The sequence below is a fragment of the Cyprinodon variegatus genome, unplaced genomic scaffold, assembly GCF_000732505.1.
Source record: "Cyprinodon variegatus isolate N-32 unplaced genomic scaffold, C_variegatus-1.0 Scaffold6, whole genome shotgun sequence".
NCBI classification, from domain to species: Eukaryota; Metazoa; Chordata; class Actinopteri; order Cyprinodontiformes; family Cyprinodontidae; genus Cyprinodon; species Cyprinodon variegatus.
Window position 1 is genome coordinate 1,937,947 of NW_015150459.1, and position 24,797 is coordinate 1,962,743.

Consider the following 24,797-nt stretch of genomic DNA (forward strand, 5'->3'; position numbering starts at 1 on the left):
GACTTAAACTTAGGCAAGCTTTAGTGTCATTATATACACACAGAGTGTATACAAAACCAAAAGTTGATGTTTACAACAGTGCATGAGCATCTTAGAATAGTGAAATTAACATTTCAATTTGTAAAATGCAGCAGTGATCAGAATGTAAACAGTGTAGAAGTATATTATCCATCCATCCATCCATCCATCCATCCATCCATCCATCCATCCATCGTCATCAGTCTATGGACAAAAGGTACACCTTGGAAAGGTCCCCTGTAAACTATTTTCCTCAAATATAGTAGGAAAATAGTTTATATTTTTTTATAGTCTCAAATGTAAAAATAAATATTTAGGAAAATACTGAATTATGCAAAATATACTATGTATACATTTTCAAAAACATCTGACAATTTGATAGATGCTTGGCATCAAACTGATATTTTAAAGAAGAAAAAATGGTTTGTTGTTGATGTATCTCAAAATCTACGAACTTAACTGAAGTACAGTACAGTCCTTGCAATTACTATTTGTAATTTACTCTGTATATAGAGGGTGTTAGCATAACAATATTAAATAAAATAATAATTAAAAAAATACTTGAACTTTATTGATTTCACATTTGAGAAATTTACTTCTGCATTTAACCCATCCCCTTGGGGAGCAGTGGGCTGCCATCATGGAGTGCCTGGGGAGCAATCAGGGGTTAAGCGTCTTGCTCAGAGACACAGAGTGGCAGTCTGTGGGAGTGGGTTTCGAACTAACTCCCACAGAACTGTTTTTTTATATATAATTGAACTTCATTGATCTCACATTGCAGAATATTATGTATATACAATCAGTAAACAGGACTTAAGTCACAATCATAAGAATTTAAAAAGTGTAAAATATATATTTCTGTGTAATAAACCCATATATACATGAGCTTTCCTTTTTAAAGAATACAGTACTAAACAAACACATTTTGGATATTCTTAATAATTTTAAGAGCCAATGTCAGTAAAAAACTAATAAAATATAATAATAGTTAATAAATATTAATATAGTTATTATCATTGTTAGTAGTAGTAGTAGCAAAAGTCGCAAATATCCTGTTGGGTGAGTTAGTTCCTTAATTAGAGAGCAACAGTTACGAATGTTCTATTTTTCAATGTCCTTCCCCTACATGTTGAAATCAGATTTTCCACATGAACATTTCTTCAGTTCCACATCACAACTAAAACTGTTTTGTTTGAGTTATGGACAGAGGCGAAGCCAGAAATTTTATATAAGGGAGGCCAGGCAACAACAAATTGATAGGCACTAGAACCTCAGGGTCAATCTACAGCAGGAAAGTTAATGGGCACAACATCTATATTTTCTAAATAAAGACTAACTATACTTTTCTACAACCTTTGCTTACAAATAGACACATAAATATTTAAACATGTTTGCTTTCTAGATAAAAGATATAGTGGATACAATTCTGAGTTTGCATGTTCTCCCTGAGCATTTCTGAGTTCTCTCCGGGTACTCCAGCTTCCTCCCACAGTCCAAAAACTTGACTGTTAGGTTAATTGGCTTCTCTAAATTCTCCTTAGGTGTGAGTGTGTGTGTGAATGGTTGTTTGTCCTGTTTTCTCTCTGTGTTGCCCTCCAATGGACTGACGACCTGTCCAGGGTGTACCCCACCTCTCACCCATTGACAGCTGGAGATAGGCACCAGCAACCCCCGCGACCCCACTTGAGAGTAAGCGTGTTAGAAAATGGATGGATGGATACAATTCTTTGAGGTTTGAGTTTTGGGCCAACATCTTTTCCATCGTCATTACTTACTCAATAATCATTCTGCATAAAATGTATATTTACAAGTACTAATATCTACATAAATTGATTATTTAATACATTTTTATAAAAAATAGCTATTTATCAATAATTAGACTGAAGACTCTTAGATGACTTGCAGAGACATAATTTAAAATCTAATTTTGAAAAAAAAAGCATAAACTCTGCACTTATCATCTATAATGTTAGTGTATTGATGTGCAGAATTAACCACAGTGGTTTGTTCTCAAGTAATTGTTATTATATGAAAAAAAAAAATGTAATTGTTTTAAATACTCCACTTGAGATTATTACTGTTGCCACCATCTGTGTCAGGGGGGAAAAAATGGTAGGGGTGATTGACCAAGGGCGGCCATGGTCAACCCTGGCCCCCATCTAGCTCCGCCCCTAGTTATGGAGAGTTTTCTTTCCATTGGATTCACTGCCTGACTTGAAGGTTAATCCAAACCAGTCTGAGCCTAAACCCTTCCTCTCTCTCCGATTGTGCTGATGACAGCCTAGATGTGACGTCAAGGCTGATCCTGACGAGTGCGTGGCAGTCTGTGGGCGCGCGCCCTCAGGGTTTCGGGCTGAACCAGCAGAGGAAAACATCTGGACCATAAAGAAGTTTAAGATGTCTGTCCGCGCTGAGCTGCTGGGCCGTGTCTCTTTCTGCAAGCTGCTCAGAAAGGAGGAATAACCGGGTCACTGGGAGCTGTTACTCCTCCGCAGATTCTCGGTGGAGGAAAAAAAAAAAAAAACGTGCTACCGAAGTTCTGCCGGTTCTTCACCATGGACCAGTCCATCGCAATTCAGGAAACTTTGGCGAAAGAAGAAAACTGCATTGTAGTATCCTTTGAACGGCGCGTGGCTTCTATTCAATACAAGGATCGCGTGCTTTAAACTCACTAACTGGACCGACAGATTGCGGTGACACGACCGAGGCTGAGGCCTGTAGGATTTGGATTTGTCTCTGGTGAAATTATATTGTATTTTAGTCAGTTGGTTTGCGACTTCGAAAAGGGGTCAGTTTCAGTAGTTCGCACAGTTTGCAGAAGAAAAACGGGTTTGGTCAGCTCAAAACAGATTCCCCAAAATAGCACAGGCCTGTAGTTACACATGTCATCCACAAGATGGCATCTTTGCATCATTAGCTCCTACTGTTGTTGTTGGGAGTAGTGAGAAGGAGCTGGTAGACATGAAGCAATTGACACAATTAGATTTAAATTAAGGATGTTGCTCTTAACATGCAGATTTCAAATGTTTAAATATAAATTTTTCTTTCCTGCCAGAATGTTTTTTTTTTATAAACATAGTAAAACTAAAAAAATAGTTTCCTTAACTAAACTTGATCATGCTGCACAATGTGAAATCCTGCTTGAAGATTTTTCAGAAAGCAGATTGCTGGGACTGGTAGAGTGCTCCAAAGAGCATGCGTAAGTTTAAAAAAAATAAACTGGGCTTTTTGTTGTATTGTTCAGTGAACAAATGAAAGGGGTCGTTTTGCCAGAATCCAGCACAAAAATGCACAGTTTTTTTCTTCTAAATATCTTAAAAAATGTTTTGCAGCATCTTCATTTACAGCCATCGTAGAATGGCCATAACAGCTGACGATGTGTCACTTGAAGACATTGTACCCATCTCCCTGGACTTTGCTGTTGTTGAAGGTAAATTCCTTATACACAAAATAGTTATAAAAACTATTTGTATACCGGTATATATTTATATAATATGCAGTAGTGCATTTATACCCTTTGTTTTTTCCCCCAGCTATAATTCCAGGTGTAAGTTACTGAACATTTGTGAATTTGTAGAGCCAAGGGTTGCTGTGTAGCTGAGAGGTGAACTTCCACCCTAGTGTTAAGTGTCTTGCAGCCTCTAACTTTTTTTTTTTTTTATATGGGTTGCCCTGTATTTTTACATCAACCTGCCTGCCCCTCTTGAGGAAAAGCATCCTAACAGCATTCGAATTGATGTGCATTTCGTTTCTTTCCCCAAAGGATTTTGCATATATTCAAAAGGATTCAGATTTGGTCATGTGAAAAACACACCTTCTCCCACCTGTTTGCTTTCTCCTCTTTATGGCTTCTTCTTGCCACTGTTCTATAAAGTGCATCACTAATGGATACCCGGTGACAATCAGGGGATTTTCCCACCTGAGATGATGATCTTTGAAGCTCCACCATAGCCTGGCCAGTAAAGAGCTGGATTTCAAAGGCAGGACTAACAGGGTGTCAGTGTCATCAGGTTAGAAGCACTTGGATAACTACGGATCTGGATAGAAAACTCCAAGCAACCCACTCTATTTTTATAATTTTGTTGTCCATGAAACATGTCATGGCAATAATAGAAAATACATCCTTTTTAAGAAGAACTTGACACTAAAGCTCTGTTGTCGAGGTTTTAAAGTTAGATTAATCTCCCTTAGCACATCAAACGGGCATCATTAAATCATTGCTTCATTGTGGGTACCATCAACGGAAAAGTAGAAAGGTGCAGAGAGTGATGCATTCCACGTCCTGCACTTTGATTGGTCCAGATATCTGGCTGGAGTCAATGGTGGTTCAGTCTGGTTAACCTTTGCCTGGCAAGGTCATCATAGACATCTTGATTTCCTCTCTGTTCAATGCTCTTCCTGCCCTGTCGGCCATCATTGTCAAGGCGGTTGCTTAAACATCACTCAGTGAGAGTTTGGAAACTTGGAACGTGGTTTTATATCCCACGCCTACATTAGAATAGATGTAGTGTCAACTTCATTCCTGATCTATTAAATCTGTTTGCATATAACAATGTAGACATAGATGTTCTCTATGTATAAAGGTTACCTCTCTTAAAATATTGGCTGCACCAGACTTTTTTAGGAATATTATACTAGGTATATGGGGCTCTGGATGCCTTTATGTCGGTCCTGGGCTCTGCGGGGCCGGTCTGGGTCCACTCACACCTGCTATTGAGCATATTCTCATTCAGAAGCAGCCTTGTAAACCCATTATACACGAACATACTATGCAAATATACCACAAGCATTTGGGTAAGGGTGTCCACAGATAAACACTAACACTCTAATATTATGCTGCAACTAAAGGTATATAGCTATGAAAGACATTGTATAATTATCAAATGTTTTGGTTCATATTTACATGTATTGACTGGGTGTCTATGGGATGCTTGCTCTTTTTGTGGCTAGTATGATGTTCTTTTTTTGTTGTTATTTTGTTCATTGTTTTCTTTCCCTCTCTAAGGGACCTAGTATGTCTAAAATTTCAAGAGGTTTAGGATACTTCTGCTAAACAAAATGTATCTTACTTGTACTTTTAATGGTTTTATCGGAGGTTTTAAAGCTGTAAAGCAAAGACGGCACATTTACGTCCTTTAAGCACCCTGACATATCTCTTATGCTGCTTCCTTCATAGTTTCTTCAGCCGAACAGCTTGTGGTTGTGGGTGAGTTGCCCTAGTTTATTTGAAACCTCAGACATATCAGACACGACAGATCTAGCATGGAAGACATTTTGCAATATTCTTCTCTCTGCTGTCCTCTGTATCTGATTGTAGGCGCCGACACCAGAGTGAGAATGAGCTACAAGGATGAAGAGCTAGAGCTCACGCTTCCTTTTGGGTCCCAATCGCGCCTCTTCCTCTGTGAAGTCAACAAGGCGTGGAGCGGTAGGTCAAACTACGATTACACAATTGTCTGCATTTAAAAAAAACAAAAAACTTTATAGGCTTTGAAACATTTTAGGTAGCAAAAAAATAATTGAATCCTATGTTTTTGATAGGGAAATAGCACAGATACTATGTGCTATGTGACAAAAACATACTATGAACAATGAAGTTGGAATTAGGCAGGCCTTTATTTGAAAGGGATTCTCTGTTTGCAGGGATGTGTCACATTCAGCATAAGCTCACTACTTTAACAGTGGAAGCATCACATGAACAATACATGAGAGTCATTGCATATCATGAATGTCCCTTTTGTGTTTGTTGCACTCATAGTAGGGCTGCAAATGCCTTCCTGGGAAAGATATCAGCATGTAAGGAGCATTTTGTTTTTTCTAATATATATTTATCCTTTTGCCACCTCCTGTTTTTCTTAGATGTTTGCAGGTCCCCCGCACAGGTTCCCAAGTTTGAGTGGATCAACAAGTACAAGAAGGCTATCAAAAGCCAGGAATCTGTGAAGCAATTCATTGCACCCCTGGAGGAGTTTTCCAATAAAGTCAACCAGCACCAGGAAATGGGTTTGTCATCTCCATTCTATTTGTTAAGAGCAGAAGGTTGTGAAAATCTTCAAACTCCTGACTCATCTCTTAGCTTAAATGCAGATAGGAATGACACACAAGTTTCTGTTTCTTTGGCTTTCAGCATTGTGCTTTGAAGGCTAGGATAATAGAAACTGTTGATATCAAAAATACCACTTCCTTTGTATGAAGCTGCTTTGACCTTCATGAGGTTTTGTACATGGTCACGTTGCAGGTGAAGAGACACAGACATATTAAGCAACAACCACTAAGGGAGACACATTTATTGGCAGCCCTGGTTTAAAAAAAAAAGCTTGAACATAACCTGGAGTCTTTTAATATTGTATGATTATTCATACTTTGAGCTAAAACAAACAAACAAAAAAAATGCTTCTGATTATGTAAATAATTGTTTTATTTTATCTTTTATCTTTTTGTCCAATTTGTAGATTTTAGCTTCACATATAGTTGGCATACAGTCCCAGTTAAAAGTAGGGTAGCACATTGTAAGAAAGCCTTATGAATGGATAAATTTGGAAATTCCATTATTATTATTATTATCCCATTAAATGCCATTTAATGTTTCAGTTGTAATATTAGCCTATTTTCTTCTTTCCTCTCTGTTCTTCCAATGCTATGTGATATTTATCATTTTCCACAATGCTATTTATATCCAGTTTGAGGATGTGCAGCCATGCGACATCCAGCTGGCTAAATATTATGTTAGCATGTAAAATGCAACTTTATAGCATAAAACAACTACTTACTTAAAATGTCTTGCATGTTTACTTTTGTATTGGTTGGGTGTAAAAAGCTTTTTCGAGCATTGCCTTGATACAGATTGGTATTTTTACCCCCTCATGACCATCCTGGTCAGAGAGCATGGAGAAAGAGATAAATACGGGTCCCTGTTGACCTTGTGGCCAGTTTTTAAACTAAAGGTGCGTCTATTTACACATTACAAAAACAGATAAACATCTTTTAGTAACTACTAGTTCTAGACTCTGATCATATTATAAATGTGTTATATAATAAACATGCTCCACTCAAAGTATCTAAAGTATTGCGTGAGATAATGAGTCTGCAATAAGATAGGGTTTTGAACCTTTTTATTTAGGGCTAACAATGTTTCATTTTTAGTGCATCAGTTCAGGTGACCCATGAAAAGGGTTTCAGTGAAACATAATCAAATGCCTTATTTAGACACTGTTGCATGTTAATTTTTTTATTTAAACAGAGAAGCTTGCAGCTATCTGTGTGCAGAGCTTGATTGATTGCAGATATGCATACATGGGCGTTTGCATGCAGCGCTTGACCCACATGCAAAACAAAATCGAATTGAAAAAAAAACACTCAGAGGCAGACCTGTGCAGAAAAAAAAACATTTGTGGCCAAATCATCTACTTTATGCTTTTTATTTTCTTGATTTCTTGTAGTATTCAAATCTGAATACCTCATTTGTAATTGACGCAAAGCCCTCCACAGTTTACTTTTTGCAGCTTGTTCAGTATGCTGCTTTTTTTTTTTTAGCAGGGAAATGTTAAACCCCTCCTCCTCCTGTTACCACAGCCATAGCATGGGCAGGTCTGAAACACAATGTACGTTGATCAGCTACACAGAATGTGTGGGATCGTCACAAGGACATGTCTGGGATGACGAGAGACTCTGGTATGAAAATGAAATCCGTAGTATTGTTAATTGATTCTGAGGAGGGGAGACAAAACGCATGAGAGCTCCCAGGCAGCTGAGATTGGCTAAAGCTAATGCTAAAGCTAGCAAACAGTCATTTAGAAAAGCTAAGTTTAGACTGTTGGGGCTTTGCGAGATACATTTTGCGGAACTTTGCCGCTTGTTTTACATCATTTTAATCTTATTGCGCCAATGTTTTCCAACTTTACAATTCTGTTTTTTATTTTTTTACTAATATTTCGTAAACGTAAAAACGTAGCAATATGCTAGCGGTATCGCCTGTTGCACCTGTTCTGGCTGATGTTGCTAAACGTGTTTTAGTGATTAATATTCACGTCCTTTCACACATTTGAATAGCTTTAGCTTCTTTTATTATTTCCTGTCTTTTTTTGGTTTCTGTCCAGCCCTCTTTTATCTCCTTCCTCCTCTCCCCCGCTCACCTTAAAGCTGTTACCTGTAAACTTTGTTCAGATCAGAACGAATGTTGGAAAGATATGTTTTGATCAGCTTTTTTTGTTGTTTCTTTTTTAGCTGTAGCCGATTAAAAAGAACCAGGTTGTTTCATTATAGGTTCTTTATTTTTGTAGGTAAAGCGTGGATGAGGGGGGAAGTTGTGTAATTTTGAACTTTGAGCACTTGTTGGGACAAAAGGCCGTTAATGTTTTAATACGGAAGAGAATAAGAGCTGTACGGAAGAGGATTAGGGCCACTGACAAAATAAAAAAAAAAATAAGTTAAATTATTTTTGAAGATTATTTCAGTTTAATATGGGGAAAAAGTCAGAATTCTAACCCTAATCTCACAATTCTGACTTTTTTTAATCATAATTCTGACTTTAATCTCATAATTCGGACTTTAATCTTAGAATTCTTGATCTCAGAATTCTGAGTCAAAAGACAGAATTCTGACATTTATCTCAGAATTCTGACTTTAGTCTCAGATTTCTGACTTTAGTCTCAGAATTCTGAAATTAATCTCAGAATTCTGTCTTTAATTTTAGAATTCTTAATCTCAGAATTCTGACATTAATCTGAGAGTTCTGTCTTTTGTCTCAGAATTCTGACTTTAATCTCAGAATTTTGGATCTTACTAAAGGAAGAGATGTGGGAGCACTCTAGCCTGATTAAATCAGACTAAATGTGAGATTAAATGTGTAATTTAGACTGGCCCTGATTAATGAGACATCGGAAGATTGTTGATGAGAACAATACTTTCTTTTTCAAACCATGTCTGTGCCTATTGGCCAACGCTCTGACCAATGAGCGCAACGGACTGTGACATAGAAAGCACAACAGAAAGCTGGTGGGGGAGTGTCAACAAACAGCCTGTCGGTAAAACGGCGTATTACATCCTTCTTAAAAATGAATGTGCGTAGAGCCTCTTCCTGCTCACGTTTCAACAAAAACGAAAATAAAGTCTTATCCTTCGAAAACTGATTTCAAAGCTGAGTCAAATGAGAACTGTTCAATAGTTGTTGTCATCTTCCTTGTGCTTTCTCCAGCATCGCGCAGCTTTGTGGTCTCGCCCTCAAAATCCCGCCCACTTTGCATCCAGAAATTTAAAACATATCTCTGCGTTGTTATTGGCCAGCCAGTTCTAGGGCCTGGGGCCTAGACTAAAGTCGGAACTCTGAGATTAAGAATTCTGAGATTAATGTCAGAATTCTGATTTTTTTTTTTTGCCATATTATACTGAAATAGAATTTAAGAATCAGGTAACTTTTTTTATTTTTTCAGTGGCCCTAATCCTCTTCTGTAGAGCTGATCAAACGGCCTGACATTTCTGCTGACTAAAGATCGAACCGCTGATAAGGTTACATGATAAAACTGTAAATTTGCACTTTCTTTCAAATATCAAACATCGCTCATCATCTTTAGACATCCCCCCTCCCGAACTGCCAAAGATTTTATGAGATTGTAAAATAATCTTTATCAGCTGGGATTGTTGCGGAGCAGTATAACTTTAACATGCAGAAAGCTGTTGATATAACGGATTATTGCGATCATAAACTCCTCATTGGACATGTAAAACTGTTAAGCCTTACTTACAGTTGTGACAAAATTTATAAGCGTTTGTTTCATTTTTATTCTTGCCAGGCAACAAAGCTGTTGTGTATTCCTTGTGATTCATTTAGTAGCTGTTATTAAAGCTGCATATTAGCTAGTATAGAGCAGCCACAGGTTACATTTCAAGTAGCAATAATTAAAGCTATACTTTTATGTTATTATTAAAGTTATTTAATTCATTTGGGCTCATTGGTAATAAAGTAGTGTCCCTTCACATCCTCTTGCTGCACACTGCCTGTCAGCTAACTTATTTTGGAGAGCTACTTATTCTCATCACTATTTAAAAAAATGAATTTGGTTATTACTAAAAGCTCACTAAGTGACGGATAAGGCTCTCAACTAAATTATATCTAACTGTGACTTTAAAAACTGTTGAAGTTAGTCGGGATATCCGTTCAGTTAGTGTGGGGTCAGCTAACACGCTCTAATAATGATACTATTACAGTGGTAATATATGATCCTTTTGCTTCTATCCAATGAGTCATGGTTTTTCATGACTAGAAATATTTTTGTACCTATATGATCATCCCTGTTACAATTAAAGAAGAAGTTTAGTGGCATTGTTGTAGCCTGCTGAGCCACAGTGCACAGCAACTGGTGGAGCACATCCATTACTCCCATTTTCAGGGATTCATACAATTGATTTGCAGGCCTACAATTACAAAAAATACTTAGTGAAAATATTCATCCTGAATTATTATTTTTTGCTTGTTATTATTAATGATACTGCTAATAAAGGTGTATAAACGAATATTTTAGAATGTCTCAAGGTGTTGTAGTATTTTTGTTTTTTGTTGTTTTTTCATAGTGTTTGTGGCTCTTGAGTTTTTTTGTTAGACACGTCTGCACTGAAAATGCAGATATTGGTGAGACATTTATTCCATATGTTACAACATAATTGCCTAATAAAATTATTGCAATTAGCCCATTTTCTTTATAAACTACAAAGTAACTGTAAAAAATTAAACCAGGATTTGATAATTTCTTTTTTTTTTCTTCATTTATTAGGTGATCAAATCTGTGCAATTTGGAGTCAATAAGAACTTGATGCCCCACTGCCAGCTAATGCTGTTAGAAGAAGCTACTTCCAGCTATATTATCCTTTATCTCAACAATATGAATAAATGCCATTCTCAGAATAAACATTTCATATGAGCATAGTTGAGATTTTACTCATCAGATATTTTTAATTAGATTAAAAATGGATAACCATTCATCTATTTGCACATTTGTTTCTAGAGTTTTTACTCTTTATTTTTTGAACACAAATCACTTTTTTTTGTCCTTCAGGTATATTATGTGTTGCTGCTGGTATAATGCATTCCTGATGTATCCTGCTGATGACATTTAGTTTAATTTCCTCCTCAAAGTGCTTGGCTTTCCCTCTCTGTCTTCTGTGCCAAGCTGCAGGAGACAGGGCCCATGCTGTCTCATACTTCACACTCAGCCATTAAATCCAGCTACTTAGGATGCAGTAACCGTAACTGACTGCAAAACATAGTCTGGGCCATCAGCTAAGCCTAGAATTAATGATGTAAAGATTCACATGATTATTTTCAGGATTACAATCTCAGTCGTTTTATTTTTGAGATCTTGCAGCTGAAACACAATTTTTCCAAACAGTAGCAGGTGAAAATACTAACATTTAATTTTGTCTTTTCTCTTCTTGACTCACAGAGAAAGTGTCGGACAAAAAGGGATCTTTAGAAAAGGTGAAGACTTCTAACAGTGTCACACCAAAGCCCAAAGGGAATTCCAGCCAAGAGAAGTAAGATTTTTTTTTTTTTTGTTTTTTCACTATCTTCTACTATTAGTTTATTATAAAATCCTGGTTAAAGTTTTATGAAATGTCCCTCCTGTAATAAACTAAACAATAAATATATTTCAGTAATTAGAATAATACTAGGATTGTTTAATTAAGTCATTCAATTTAAGAAGGAAGACATGACTTATGTTACTTAATTCTACCTAATTTTCTGGTTTCCTTAATCTAAGCTAATCCTGAAAACATAATAATGTGGATCGCAATCTGGCTGTAAAAACAGAATAGGGAAAACAGTAAAGTAGTTTGTGCTGTGTGACATGTTTTAAACAACAGGAGGAACCTTTTCTGAACTGCTGCACAGGTGTGCCGCTGTCCTTTATTTAAAGCCCAAACAGTTCATCCTCACAGTGCTGCATTAAATTGATCAAAGGGAAGCCATGACTGTAGAGCTCCTCAGCAGCCCTTTGTCTGCAGCTTTACTTAATCTAGTTTAGCTTTGAGTTTTTGTTTATTTTTTATTGCTTATAAGTTTGTCAGCTCCTGTTAAACAATATTTTTTGTGCTCTTTAATAGAACGCATATCGGAGTTTAGAATAATGCTTTGTTCTTTGCTGCCAAAGCTGGGAGTTTTATATTGGAGCATGAAAGGTAGTGTTTGTTAACAGTAAATTCCTGGAAGACTACATAGCCCTGCATTGCATTTCATTTCCTCCCATCAGCCTAATTTAATATTATGTAATCACTGCATATTTAGAACAACTAAATGGTTTTGAAGCCAGACAATGGGATGTGGTTACTAAGAATAGAAACCCTTTAAATGCAATTGAGCCTTTTCTATACAGAATAACCATTAATCAGTGTAAGAAACACTTCTGTCTTGTCTCTAACTGTTTGCTTGTACATTGTGTGATGCAGCCAGAGTCGAGAGGAACGGGATGACCTGGTTCGCTCGTCCAGCCATACTACATCAAACAAAGCTCAGATTCTGGCCATGCCGCAGTTCGGGCTGCGCGACAATCTTATCAAGTGTGAGCTGCTGAAAAATGAAGACCTGTACACTTATCTGGAGAATTTCAGGTATGATATTTACTGATTTTAATCATATCCTACCATTTTTTCCCCAGTCAAAAGGATTATGAAATGTATTACTTAGATAAATTCAAACATTTATTTGATTTCCTAAGTCCTATATATCTACATTTATTTTCTAACTTAAAAATAATCGTTTTGAGGGCCTTATTGTCTGGGAGATAATGTCCTGTGTCAAGAAAGATCTGGTCTGCTTCAATTCCGTAAGGACATGTTGGATTATTTTGGCTTGATATCCTGTTGTGGGGTGGGGTGTGTGTCGAACCCCAGAGCAAGTAACGTTCCATAAACATCCTAGAATATTCTCTCTTCATTATGAGGGTTGCAATGAGCAGCTCTGTTTTTATCTGCACCAGAACCGTTCATGGGTCCGATTTTTCAAACCTGTAAAAACCTGCACATGTAAAACTCAGAGCCGAGAAACGAGCCATTTTACGGATGACTATCCTTATTTAAAACCCCACCTGGATCTGTGCATAATACAACACAACTAGACCTGTGATCAGATTGTACACACACAGCCCACCACTTTTATGAAGCTTTTTAGTTAAAAAAAAAAAGCTTATTTTTTTAGGCTGTGGGGGAGTACTGTCTTAACAACAGAGGCCCAGTCTCTTTGCATGATGCTCACATGCGCACAACGCTCCCAGATGACCGGTGGTAAACGAGCTGAATGCCCAAGGGCCTTTTTTTCTCTCACAAAGGCAAATACACACTCCCACTGGCATACACGCTACACATCAATCAAAACAAGCCTCTTTTGAAACAACTGTTTGATTTTACATTGAATTAACCAAAGACCAAACTATTTCAGGAGCATTTAATGCATGCTGCAAAAATACATCAGAGCTCAAAATAATGTTTTCCAACTATGTTGTTTACTCACTGACATGTAGGCCTGATCTTAGGTTTGCTGTGCAGAACAAGAATAGTGTCCTCAGCCACCAGCGGTGTTGAGATGCTTTCTCCTTTTCTCAATGGCAAACCCATAAGATGAAAAGTCTCTATTGCTAGCTGTGCTTAATGCCAGGATGATAAACAAATGATCAGTTATCAGTGGGGGCATCAGGAACATTGCGTGAGCTTTTCACCTGAGCTAAACTACCAATGTGTATTCAAATCAGCGAAGGCTGCCTGATTGCATGCTTTAAAGAAAACTCATATCTGATAAAACTTGATTATTAATTTGTAGAGTTAATAAATAGTAAATCATATTTAATTCAGGTCATAACTGTTTTAACCATTTATTTGTACATACATAAAATTCCACTGAGAAATGTATGCATCTGTAGAGGCTAGGCGATTATTTTTTTTTCCCCCATCTGACTGCTAAATGTTCGAAGTGATGTCACCTTGTGTATAAGGGGATTCACTTTAGCATAGCTGGAGAGAACATCAAAACTGCTGTATTCATCGTTTATTGTATTAATTTTTTTTTTTAGCGTTTTGCTGTGTTTCTAAGTTTATAAAATTCCCTGCCAATTTTGAAATCTTGCTGCGTGTGAACCACCCTTTAGGCTCAAGTCGATGTGGTGAATTAGGATATTTTTACACTTCAGTGAAATCGAAAACAAGCCCAGCTTGTGTAGTGTGTCGCTTCAACATATAGAAGAGTTATAAAAGAATGAGTCAGCATCAGTGGGTTTTTAAAGCTGGGTACCAAGTAGAACAAGGCTTTCATACAACATCCTAGCTGTTGTGTTGCTGTTCCATTGCTCAGTGTGCAGCACCGGCTCTGCTTCAATAAAAAGAATTAGGAACTTCTTTCCTGTGCATAATAATTATTTTTTAAAACTCTGCACATAGATTTATAATCTAGCCATTCTGCCACCTAATGGTAGGACTGTGTAACTGTACAATGTGGAACACTGACAATGAGCCTGTTGACAGCTTTAGGACAATTTGAAGTGAATTATATAATAAATAGGACTATTATAAATGGCCAGGTAAGGCTATCTATATCAACTTAAACATCACCAAAAAAAGTTTTTCTAAAATTAAATATTGAAACTCATCCTCAATATATCCAGAGCACCTTTATTTATATATTTTGTTCTCTTAATATTGACAGTAGAAAAATCTTAGAAAAGCCTAAGAAAACTGAACTAATAGAGAAGAGAAACGGAAAAGGTTTGTTTGTTGTTGTTTTTTTTTTTTTTTTATGCAGAAGTGTTATGTTTTGGTCTTATTGTGGTCTCCACAATCATGGGGAAGACTGCTGACCTGGCAGTCGTCCAGAACACAGTCGAGACTGTGAAGGAGGAAAAGTCACAAAAGTGAAACGCTTTTTCCGGCTGTTTGGACTCCTGGATACTGTGGAACAAGGGTGTTAGAAAAAGTTGCATTAGGACAGGAATGGCAGCTGAAGGGCTACAAAATCAGTGATGATTGGCCAGCCTGGTCATCTGTTCAATTAGTGCAGCAATTTACCAGCAAATCTTGGAGCACTTTGCATTATTTTCTGCTGTCAAAGTTTATGCCTACTTCAATTTGCCCTTTGAATTTGGCTACTGCCAACACTCTAGAAATAAAAATAAAGCTAGTTTCACACTGGATGGAAAGCAAACTGGCCTGATATAAAGTCTGATGGGGTCGAGCTGACAGCCGTTTTTATAGGGGTCTCCTTAACATCTTAGCAGAACCACAGACTGAGGGTCTACATGACTGGCCTCATTAATGCAGTAAATAATAGAAAATTACCCCCATATACTGTATGTATAGTACAGCACATCGAAAGAGGTTTCAGTTAGCTTCCTTTTTTTAGATGAACATCTTTTTCTCACTTTTCTCATACAAAATATTCAAGTTTGTCTTTAGGAAAAAAATGGGGGATAATTGGATTCTAGCTATTAACTAAAGAGAAACCAAACAGAAATGAATGCTTGAAATATATCACTCTGTGGCCGACAGATATGTTTAATTTCATTTATTAGTTTCTGAATAAAATCAACTTTTTATTGATATCCTGGTGTATAACGAATCGCCTTTATATCTGATGGATTTTAGCTCTGAAACGTTTACATCTCTGTCCGTTATTTATGCTGTATGGATTGAAAGCTGTCTTGTTCAGGACAGTTTAATAATAGTCAGAAAAGTTAACGAAAGATATCAGCATTTTGAAAATCAGCTCTAAATTAATTTCAATACACTTTAAAAGCTCATTCTACCAAAAAAGATAAGCATTTAGATATCTAAATGTATGACATTGTGTGATTTAAATTTAGTAAACATGCTAATTAGTGTGAACAGTTCCTGTTTTTAGTAGATTAAGTATTTAACTCTTGAAGTCTAATCCTGGGGAGCAACTATTATGTAATTTTACTTTCAGCAGGTCTGCAGTATATGTGCTGAAAAAACCCACCTGGCAGAAACTCATTTTAGTAAAAACATAAAGTTATCTTTGTAAGTTCAGGATACAGAGGGTTGGAATGGCACTAAACAGGGTCTATGTTCCATTCTAAACAAAATGCTGATGAAAACAATTACTGTGTGAAGGTCAAACGGGATTATTGAATGGAAGGAAACCTTTTTTTTTTCCCTGACCTGTAGAGCAAATCTCTGAGGGGATCTAAATGGAAAGAGCGGTTCTCCGTGTGTCACAATGGAAGTGTCCTTCATGGGCAATCTCAAAACCCAGTGGGGATGTCAGTAGATGGTGTTGTTTCCTCAATGTATAACCTGACAGCTCGTCCAGTGTGAGGGGTTTCTGTTTTTCTTCTATTTTGAAGTTTCAGGTTGCACAGATATGTTTTTATTTTGAGGTTTAACACTTTTGCTGTGTCGGATGTTGAAGAACATGTACGCTGACCTGAAAAACACTCTAAAGTTGTCGCAGGGTTGTTCCAAAACCTGCTTTTTTAAACATCTGATAATATTAGCTTGTATGTGGTTTATAAAAGGAGCTGTTAATAGTGACATCAGAAAAAAAATTTTTATACATTTTTATACATTAAGATGTTCCTTTCATGCATCCTATTGCTTCATAGAACTAGGAGGAAAGTTTTCCCATTGTTTCCCTCTGCACTGCAAACATTCTGGTTAATAGAAACTAATTTAATGGTTATTATTTCACCATTTTGGTTCCCAAACTTGGCTCCAACGACAAATCTTTTTTATGTTAGATATTTAAACTATTCATCAGGTGGATCAGACTGGATAGTAGTTCTTATTCTGCCCTGTTTTCCTGTTTGGTTTCAGCTTTTTTCTCGGCACCTACAATGTGAACGGACAGACGCCGAAGGAAAGCCTCCGTCCATGGCTGAGCTGCACTCTCAAACCTCCTGACATTTACTGTTTGGGGTAGGTCTTTCATGCTGCTCAATAGGATCTGTGTTAATCCCATTATGAAGACAGATGTTACCTGGCTAATCCTTTGACAGATACTATTGAGCCTGTTTAAGAAAAGACCCCACTCTCACACATGCTGACATTTGTTCCTACTGATTCTTGCCCACAATCTGTTTATCTGCTCTGTTGTGAAGGTGTGATAACTTTTCTTGAACAGAACATCATTTTTCTTTTTATTAACCCTGTAGTTTCTGTTCTGTAGTTTCCAGGAACTGGATCTCAGTAAAGAGGCCTTTTTCTTTAATGACACCCCCAAAGAGCTGGAGTGGACAAAGGCTGTGTCTGACGCTTTGCATGCAGAAGCCCAGTACGCCTTGGTGAGTAGGTTTCTCTTTTAATGCCATGAATAATGAGCTGTCTTTATCTACTGAGAAGGTTTAGCTGTTTGAATGTCAGAGCCAGTTTTGGTTCTGACAATTGTGTGTGGGGATGTGGAGTTGGCAGAGCTGAGACATAAGTTTAGATATTTTCGTTATTCTCTTTGCCCGTTTCCTCTTTCTCAGAGTGCTGACTCTGTCTCGTTAGCTTCCTCATTTGTTTGCGGCGCTTCTTTATTCATCTTCACAATTTACAGGACGTGCTTTAGAGCTAAGGAGACATCATAATGAGGTGTCATTTCTCCTTCCACACTTGTCTTATCTGCTGCTGACACACAGTCAACTAGAAAACACATCTATTTGTTGTTGCCGATTTATGTTGGGCTTATTTAGACAACTATTAGGCTATGTGCTTCTGTTTCTTTTTATTCTCACTGCTTCGTGTTTAATGTTCTATTCTGCCCATCATTTTCTTGAAATGAGATGCTGATAAGACTAAATGTGTTAGTAATTTTAAGTTTTTCTCTGCTCATCTGTATTTGGTCAACATGTCCCTCTGCTTCAGGTGAAGTTGGTTCGTCTCGTTGGCATCATGCTGATCTTCTATGTGAAGAAGGAGCACGCAGAGTTCATCTCTGATGTGGAGACGGATTATGTGGGCACAGGCATAATGGGAAGGATGGTAAGGAAGAGCTTTGCATTGCCCTGTTCGTTTAAAAGGCTTGTAATATCATGGTCTATATTGCAGGTAATTCAAATTGAGTAAAACAGTTTGGTCATTAAAACCAGCTTCCTCTTGCTCTTTTACACTGTTAAAACTTTTTGCTAATTTATTTTTTTCTAGGTTAAAACTAGCTGCCCCAATCAGGTGTTTGTTTTCCTGTCTTATATTTGGTCATTCTTACTAGAAATGCTCCAGTCCAGGTTTTTGAGATCCAGTCCACATAAGCAAATTTTAGATAATGTTTTTTCCTGACTTTTTTCAAAAGTGCTGCTTAATCTTAGTGGACTGAACGTGTTTTCATTTTTTATTTTTTTTTCATTCAAAAGCTGAAAGCCATTCGGACATTTTTTTTTTTTTTGATGGCTCTGCTGTGTAAAGCACTTTGAATTGTCTTTGCACTGAAATGTGTTACATAAATAAACGTGCCTTTTGTTCTTTGCAGGGAAATAAAGGGGCGGTGGCAATCCGTTTTCGCTTCCACAACTCTGACATCTGCGTTGTCAACTCCCACCTTGCTGCACACGTTGAAGAATACGAGAGGCGTAATCAGGACTTCAAGGACATTTGCAGTCGTCTCCAGTTTCGGCAGCTCGATCCTACGCAGCCGCCGCTCACTATCATGAAGCACGAGTGTGTGACTCCTTAGACATACTCTGTTGTTATGCTTCCATTAAGACAAATGTAGATTTAAAATTTTTTGTAGGTCATTTAGTTATTTATGTGCATCAAACCGATCACTGTTAAAAAAAGGTGTATTGTATTGTGAGTGTAAATAAGTTATGTTTGTGACTTCTTCCTTTATCAGTGTTGTTTTATGGATCGGTGACCTCAACTACAGAATCAGTGATCTGGACGTGGACAAAGTGAAAGATCTGATCACCAAGAATGATTTTGAGACGCTTCACTCATACGACCAGGTGATTATCATCATTATGATAAGTCTTTTTTCTAAATGGGATGCAACTTGAAATGTGTGTTTCTGAGCAGTGACATTTATCTCCTCCATATGATCCTCAGCTTAAGAGGCAGATCGATGAGGAAGCCGTGTTTGTTGGGTTTGAGGAAGGAGAAATTGATTTCCAGCCCACCTACAAATATGACACGGGCTCTGATAAATGGGATACAAGGTATTTCTAATTACTTATAGAAGCATTTATTTTCTCTCTCTTAAGAGTGTTGGTTTGCAGAGCATAGTGTCAAACTTTAAGGACTTGCAGAGACTTTAGTAAAACACAAAGAACATTTCAGTTTATCCTGAAACATGCCTCCCTTGGATGAGATTATTTCAATCTTCTGAATTATTTATTCATCAGAGGCATTCTGAGTCCTCTTTGCTTACTCAGGATCTCCCCTCAGTTTTATTGGAATATTATTAAAAAAACGATCCACAAGAAGCTTGTTAAATGTACACAGTGTTGTTACTTTAGGGCTTTGGATGCTTTAAAGGGATCCATGTTGCTCTTTCTCTGGGGAATATGCCTTGAAGTTGCTTTAACATCATGTTAAATGGTAATTTTGGTTTCTGTTCACAAATTCCTTCAGTCATTCATTGCTGGATTATGTTTTTTACAAATGAGTTCTAAAACTGAATTCCTGCTTTGTTTGTTTTTATTCCAAATAATACTTGGATTTAATGTATTTCTCTGTGTTCAGTGAAAAATGTCGCATCCCTGCATGGTGTGACCGTATCTTGTGGAAAGGGAAGAACATCCAGCAGGAACATTACCAGAGCCATATGGCAGTAAGGACCAGTGACCACAAGCCTGTCAGCTCCTTGTTCATCATCGGGGTAAATGCTTCAGCCTTCAGCTACCTTCATGTTTCATTCATTTTCTAGGTTCACCTTAATAATTAACATGAATGGTAGATTGGTCAAAATCTGTACTTATGTAAAACTACACTATCCCCCATTTCTCTGTCAGTGCAGTATCTCCAAAGAGCATACTGTATGTATTCATTTCTAGAGCTTTACTTTTAGTCACATTCATTGATATAGGTTTGGATATTTTCATCCTTGTTTCCTAAGCGGAGAAATCGGAAAGAGGAGAAAAAAGCTTTCTGATTATCCTGCTGTTCACACTAATAAAGCCTTAGAAAATAAAAAAAAATTGTCCAGTTCCAGCAGCAGTCCAGTCATTTCTAAAACCATTATTCTGACTCTGATTGACAACAGTGTGGTGGGAGTTCAGTCCTTTTGTGTTGGATATAAAGTGAGCCGCACGTGCCTCAGATATTTCTATTAAAAATGTTTAAAAAAGACCATTTATTTGGCAGCAAAAGCGTTTTGTTTAAACAAGATTTGTTTTCTCAATTATCTACGCTATGTTGTAATGCAGTTGCAACAATTATAATTTCATTATAGAAAGATCCATATAAGAAACTTGGCTTTTCAAAGTACACATAGGTTGAAAAAAACACTAAGATGTACTGCGGTTTCTTTTTCTTTTTCTTTTTTTTTGATAAAATGAAATTTGCAATTTAAAACCTCTATCCCTGGTTTGATTGTTTTGCCTGTAATTCGCTTTGTCTTGTATCTACAGATCAAGAGAGTAAATAGTGAAGCCTACAAGAAGACTTTTGAAGAGATAGTACGCAATATAGACAAAATGGAGAATGAATGTATTCCATCTTTAAGCTTGTCCAAGAGAGAGGTATGGCTGTTCATATTTATACAGCTCTTAAATTAGATATTCCTTCATAGTGTTGTTTGACCATACCTTGTAGAAACTAGCTAAGGATTTAATATTTTATTTTTTGTTTGTGTGTTTTTTCCCCCCATTCAGTTCCACTTTAAGGATGTGAAGTACATGCAACACCAGGCAGAGGCCTTGAGTCTTTTCAATGATGGGCAGGTCCCGTGTCAGTTTGAGTTTATCCAGAAGCCGAATGAGTCCACATACTCTAAGCCCTGGCTCACAGCCAACCCGTCCAAAGGCTTCATTCCTCAGGGTGAGACACATGAACGTTGGAAAGATCATTTCATCCCAGTAGTTATAACCGTTACATCATCCCTTTTACATTATGACCAGTGTTGCTAAACTCTTAAACTTGTTTTTTTTTTTTAAGGTGGTTCCATGGTCATTGAGCTGGAGGTTTTTGTAAATCGCTCCACAGCACCAGATCTAAACTGTGGTAAGCAGGAGATTGAAGATATTCTGGTACTACACCTAGAGCGAGGCAAAGACTATTTCATCTCCGTTACTGGAAACTATTTGCCAAGCTGCTTCGGTACTTCGATCTATTCGCTATGTCACATGAGGGAACCTGTTCAAGACATGCCCATACAGACCCTTCTTAAGCTGGTTAGCACCCTCTTCAAATACTTTCTCATTTGTTGCAATCTTCTTTTTTAAGCATTAAACAAATATACATCTTTTTTTTTTTTTTGACTATCAGGCTGAAATGTCTCCAGATGATGATTCATCCACCGCTGAGAAGCCTCTTGACATTCCGAAAGAACTTTGGATGATGGTGGATCATTTATTCCGCAATGCTGTCAATCAGGTGGGATTTGGTTGATTAGAAATTCAAAATATCTGTTTACATGGACACTAAATTATAAGATCCGATCGTGACGTATGTAAACGCGTACCAAGCATTCGATCAGATTAATCATTTAAGCATGCGTGGATGGTCCACATGGGCAGGGGAGGTTATTTTACTCCAAAGATCCAAATGGGTGTTTAAATGGAGGCCAGTGGGAATGGTTATCAGCAAAACCACTTCTCTCCTACAAAATGAAATTTCTTTCTGATTGGATTAGAATCCTCAGTTTATGTTTACATGAAACACTTTTTATCTGTTCAGGCCTATAAACGGCCTATAGCCCGTCTCTGTGTCTTTGCTTCAGGAGTTCTTTGTTCCGGTAATGAAGTGCATTAGTTCAGCAATGCAGTTAAGATATTTTTTGCATGTATGTTTTTTTTATTTTTTTTATTTACATTCTACTACCGGTGGAAATGGAAACCAAAGTAAAATTTGAAATTTGCTGCTGTGCGCACAAACTTGACCAACACAGTGGACCCTGATTCAGCATTGCATGATTTATATGTATATACTTTAGTAAATAAATATTTGTGTTTCCATTTACAGGAAGATTTATTTCAGCAACCTGGACTTCGAACGGAATTTGAGGAAATAAGAGATTGTCTGGATTCAGGGATGCCAGACTCGCTTCGTATCCTTAAAAAAATAAAAAACAAAAACAAAATCCTGATAGATTTGAGGAGGCTGTGGTGTAGTCTATAAATTTAAACTATCTTTATTTGGCTTAATCATAGGCTAACATTTTAAAACAGTTTTAATCTATTTTGGTTGCATGGAGCTCACTGTCATCACATGTCATCACTGCTGCTCAGAATTGTTCTGCTATAACAAGTTTACAGTATAATAATATATTATATAAGTTTAATTATATAAGTTTACAGTATAATAATGCAACAAAAAAGCTTCCTTGACTCTGGTGTCCTGCAGCGGGTAGCAACCATTCAGTGGCAGAAGCCCTTCTTCTCTTCTTAGATGCCCTACCAGAGCCTGTGATTCCCTTCTCTTTTTATCAACAGTGCCTTGAATGCTGCTCTAGTGGGGCCCAGTGTGAGAAAGTAAGCAAAAACATAGCAATCTGTTCTATGATCTGTCAATATTTTCTTTTAATTGTTTTTCCTTCCTATTCAGATTGTTTCCATGCTACCTCAGTGCCATAAAAATGTGTTCAGCTATTTAGCTGCCTTCCTTCGTGAGCTCCTGAAAAATTCTGCAAGCAATGGATTAGATGTTTCTATTTTGGGTAAGTAAAATAACTAATAATAGCTTAATTCTTGCCTTACCATGTTGTCGAATATATCTCATTCAAAGGGAAGACTACCAAACCATGAAACCAAATTTGGTCTAGGATTCTGTTCATAACAATCTTTGCTTTTAATAAAAAGTCAATTTCATTTTAAAACATACTGAGACTGCAAAAACATCTTTAATGTTTAGCAGGAATAATTTTATGCATTTTGAATAATGAATTCTCTTTCTGCACAGTCACCATTTTCGCCTCCTTGCTCCTGAAGTCGCCTAAGAAGCAGGACTTAGCAGAAAAGACGAAAACCCAGGAGTTCTTTCAGCATTTCCTGAACTAACATTCCTTCTCTACACAAAATTAATCTATTTTGCTGAAGTGGAACACTAAAAAAAGTCCAGTATTTGAAATTAACTGTAATGATTTGAACATTTGTGTATAGAAAAATAGTGTATTTACATTAAAGAGGCTATGATATTAATTTCAAACAATTTTGTGATCCAATTGTCATGATTATTGTAGATGTTTTAAATGTATATTTTATTTAAAGAATGTGTATTTTAATGTTTTTATATATATATAAAAGTGTTTAAAAAATGTCTCTTTTTCTTCATTTTATATTTTAATTGAATAATCAGAAAATGCATTGGGGTATTTTTCTTTTATTTGGATAAATATGAATTATGTAAAAGTCCATCCATCCATTTTCTGTCATGCTTATCCCAAGTGGGGTTGCGAGGGATGCTGGTGCCTATTTCCAGCTGTAATATGTAAAAATTATCTTTATCATTAGATGAGGCAGGAACATGTACAAGTATTGATATGTATACAAACTTTTGTGTGCATGTGTGAATATTTCCATTTTTACTGTATATGTTTTTCTGCCATTCACTTTGTCCAAATGGAATACATATATTTTTTCAAATATGTTGAGTTTTGGTTTGAGGTTGCTGTTAAAAAAAAATAATAATTTAAGCAAATATTTTTTTTAGTGGGGGGGGCAAAAGGCATTTGGCATGTAAGAAAAAGCATGCTGAATGTAAAAAAAAAAAAAAAAAAAAAAAAAATGGAAAGTTTTTGGGAATGGCACTGATGTACCATNAATACATATATTTTTTCAAATATGTTGAGTTTTGGTTTGAGGTTGCTGTTAAAAAAAAATAATAATTTAAGCAAATATTTTTTTTAGTGGGGGGGTTGACAGGCATTTGGCATGTCCGAAAAAGCATGCTGAATATAAAAAAAAAAAAAAAAAAAAATAGGATGGAAAGTTTTTGGGAATGGCACTGATGTACCATTAAATATAAAGAAAATGTACATGATTCATTTTGCAATCAGTTGAAATGACTAGCATAACTAAACACTAATAACGATGAATTACAATAATAGAAATCACAATCAGAAATATTTTAATAATCCCAGAGGGAAATTACTTTTGTTACATGCTCAAGTTACAGTTTTATGTATATATATATATATATATATATATATATATATATACACACACACACATCCAACTACACAAGATAAAAATATATACACATATAGCTCTTCTATATATATATGTATGCGTATATATGCAATGTATGTAAAGCTAAATCCAAGTAAAGTGATACGTGGCATACAAAAATAGTGCATAGATGTCAATTACAGAGGGGAGGTGTCTGAATCACTTGAGGGGGGCGTTATAGAAACGTTGCAGAAACAATATACATACAAGGGAGTTTTTCCTCTCCACTGTCGCTACAAGCATGCTTAGTGTGAGGGATTGCATCAGAGTCAATGAGTCATGCAATCAACTGGTTTTCCTTAGATTGAAAACTTTGACTTAATTTGACTGTAAAGTGCCTTGAGATGAAATGTGCTGTGGATTGGCGCTATAATAAATATAGTACTAATAAATAAACTGTACTGAATTGAACATATAAAGATTAAGTATGTTGTGTTTCCTTATAGTTAGTAGCCATAGTCTAAATGCTGACTATCTGACAGT

At 36.6% G+C, this 24,797-nt stretch overlaps 1 protein-coding gene across 2 annotated transcripts; it reads left to right on the top strand.

Moving 5' to 3' along the window:
• The first annotated feature begins 2,213 nt into the window (after positions 1-2,213).
• On the top strand, positions 2,214-23,355 carry inpp5b (inositol polyphosphate-5-phosphatase B). 2 transcript variants are annotated; one of them, XM_015375403.1, is made up of 23 exons: positions 2,214-2,630; positions 3,138-3,217; positions 3,351-3,448; positions 5,195-5,224; positions 5,336-5,446; positions 5,878-6,021; positions 11,454-11,544; positions 12,457-12,618; positions 16,828-16,929; positions 17,180-17,294; positions 17,860-17,976; positions 18,461-18,648; positions 18,824-18,935; positions 19,036-19,145; positions 19,672-19,807; positions 20,559-20,669; positions 20,802-20,967; positions 21,085-21,320; positions 21,415-21,522; positions 22,111-22,195; positions 22,492-22,619; positions 22,693-22,804; positions 23,047-23,355. In XM_015375403.1, the coding sequence occupies exons 1-23, from the start codon at positions 2,574-2,576 to the stop codon at positions 23,142-23,144; spliced, it is 2,697 nt and encodes an 898-aa protein (XP_015230889.1). In that variant the 5' UTR covers positions 2,214-2,573; the 3' UTR covers positions 23,145-23,355. The 2 variants fall into 2 exon arrangements, with proteins under 2 accessions (XP_015230889.1, XP_015230898.1); XM_015375412.1 differs by lacking the exons at positions 2,214-2,630; positions 3,138-3,217; positions 3,351-3,448; ... (1 more) ...; positions 5,336-5,446; positions 5,878-6,021 and adding an exon at positions 7,536-7,689 and having other exon boundaries at positions 23,047-23,348.
• The last annotated feature ends 1,442 nt before the right edge of the window (positions 23,356-24,797 follow it).

Bases quoted from the DNA above. Each gene is read 5' to 3' on its own strand.
- inpp5b (XM_015375403.1), top strand. From the start codon at position 2,574: ATGGACCAGTCCATCGCAATTCAGGAAACTTTGGCGAAAGAAGAAAAC. The intron at 21,321-21,414 runs GTTAGCACCCTC...TTTGACTATCAG, and splicing joins TACAGACCCTTCTTAAGCTG to GCTGAAATGTCTCCAGATGA. The intron at 21,523-22,110 runs GTGGGATTTGGT...TTCCATTTACAG, and splicing joins TCCGCAATGCTGTCAATCAG to GAAGATTTATTTCAGCAACC.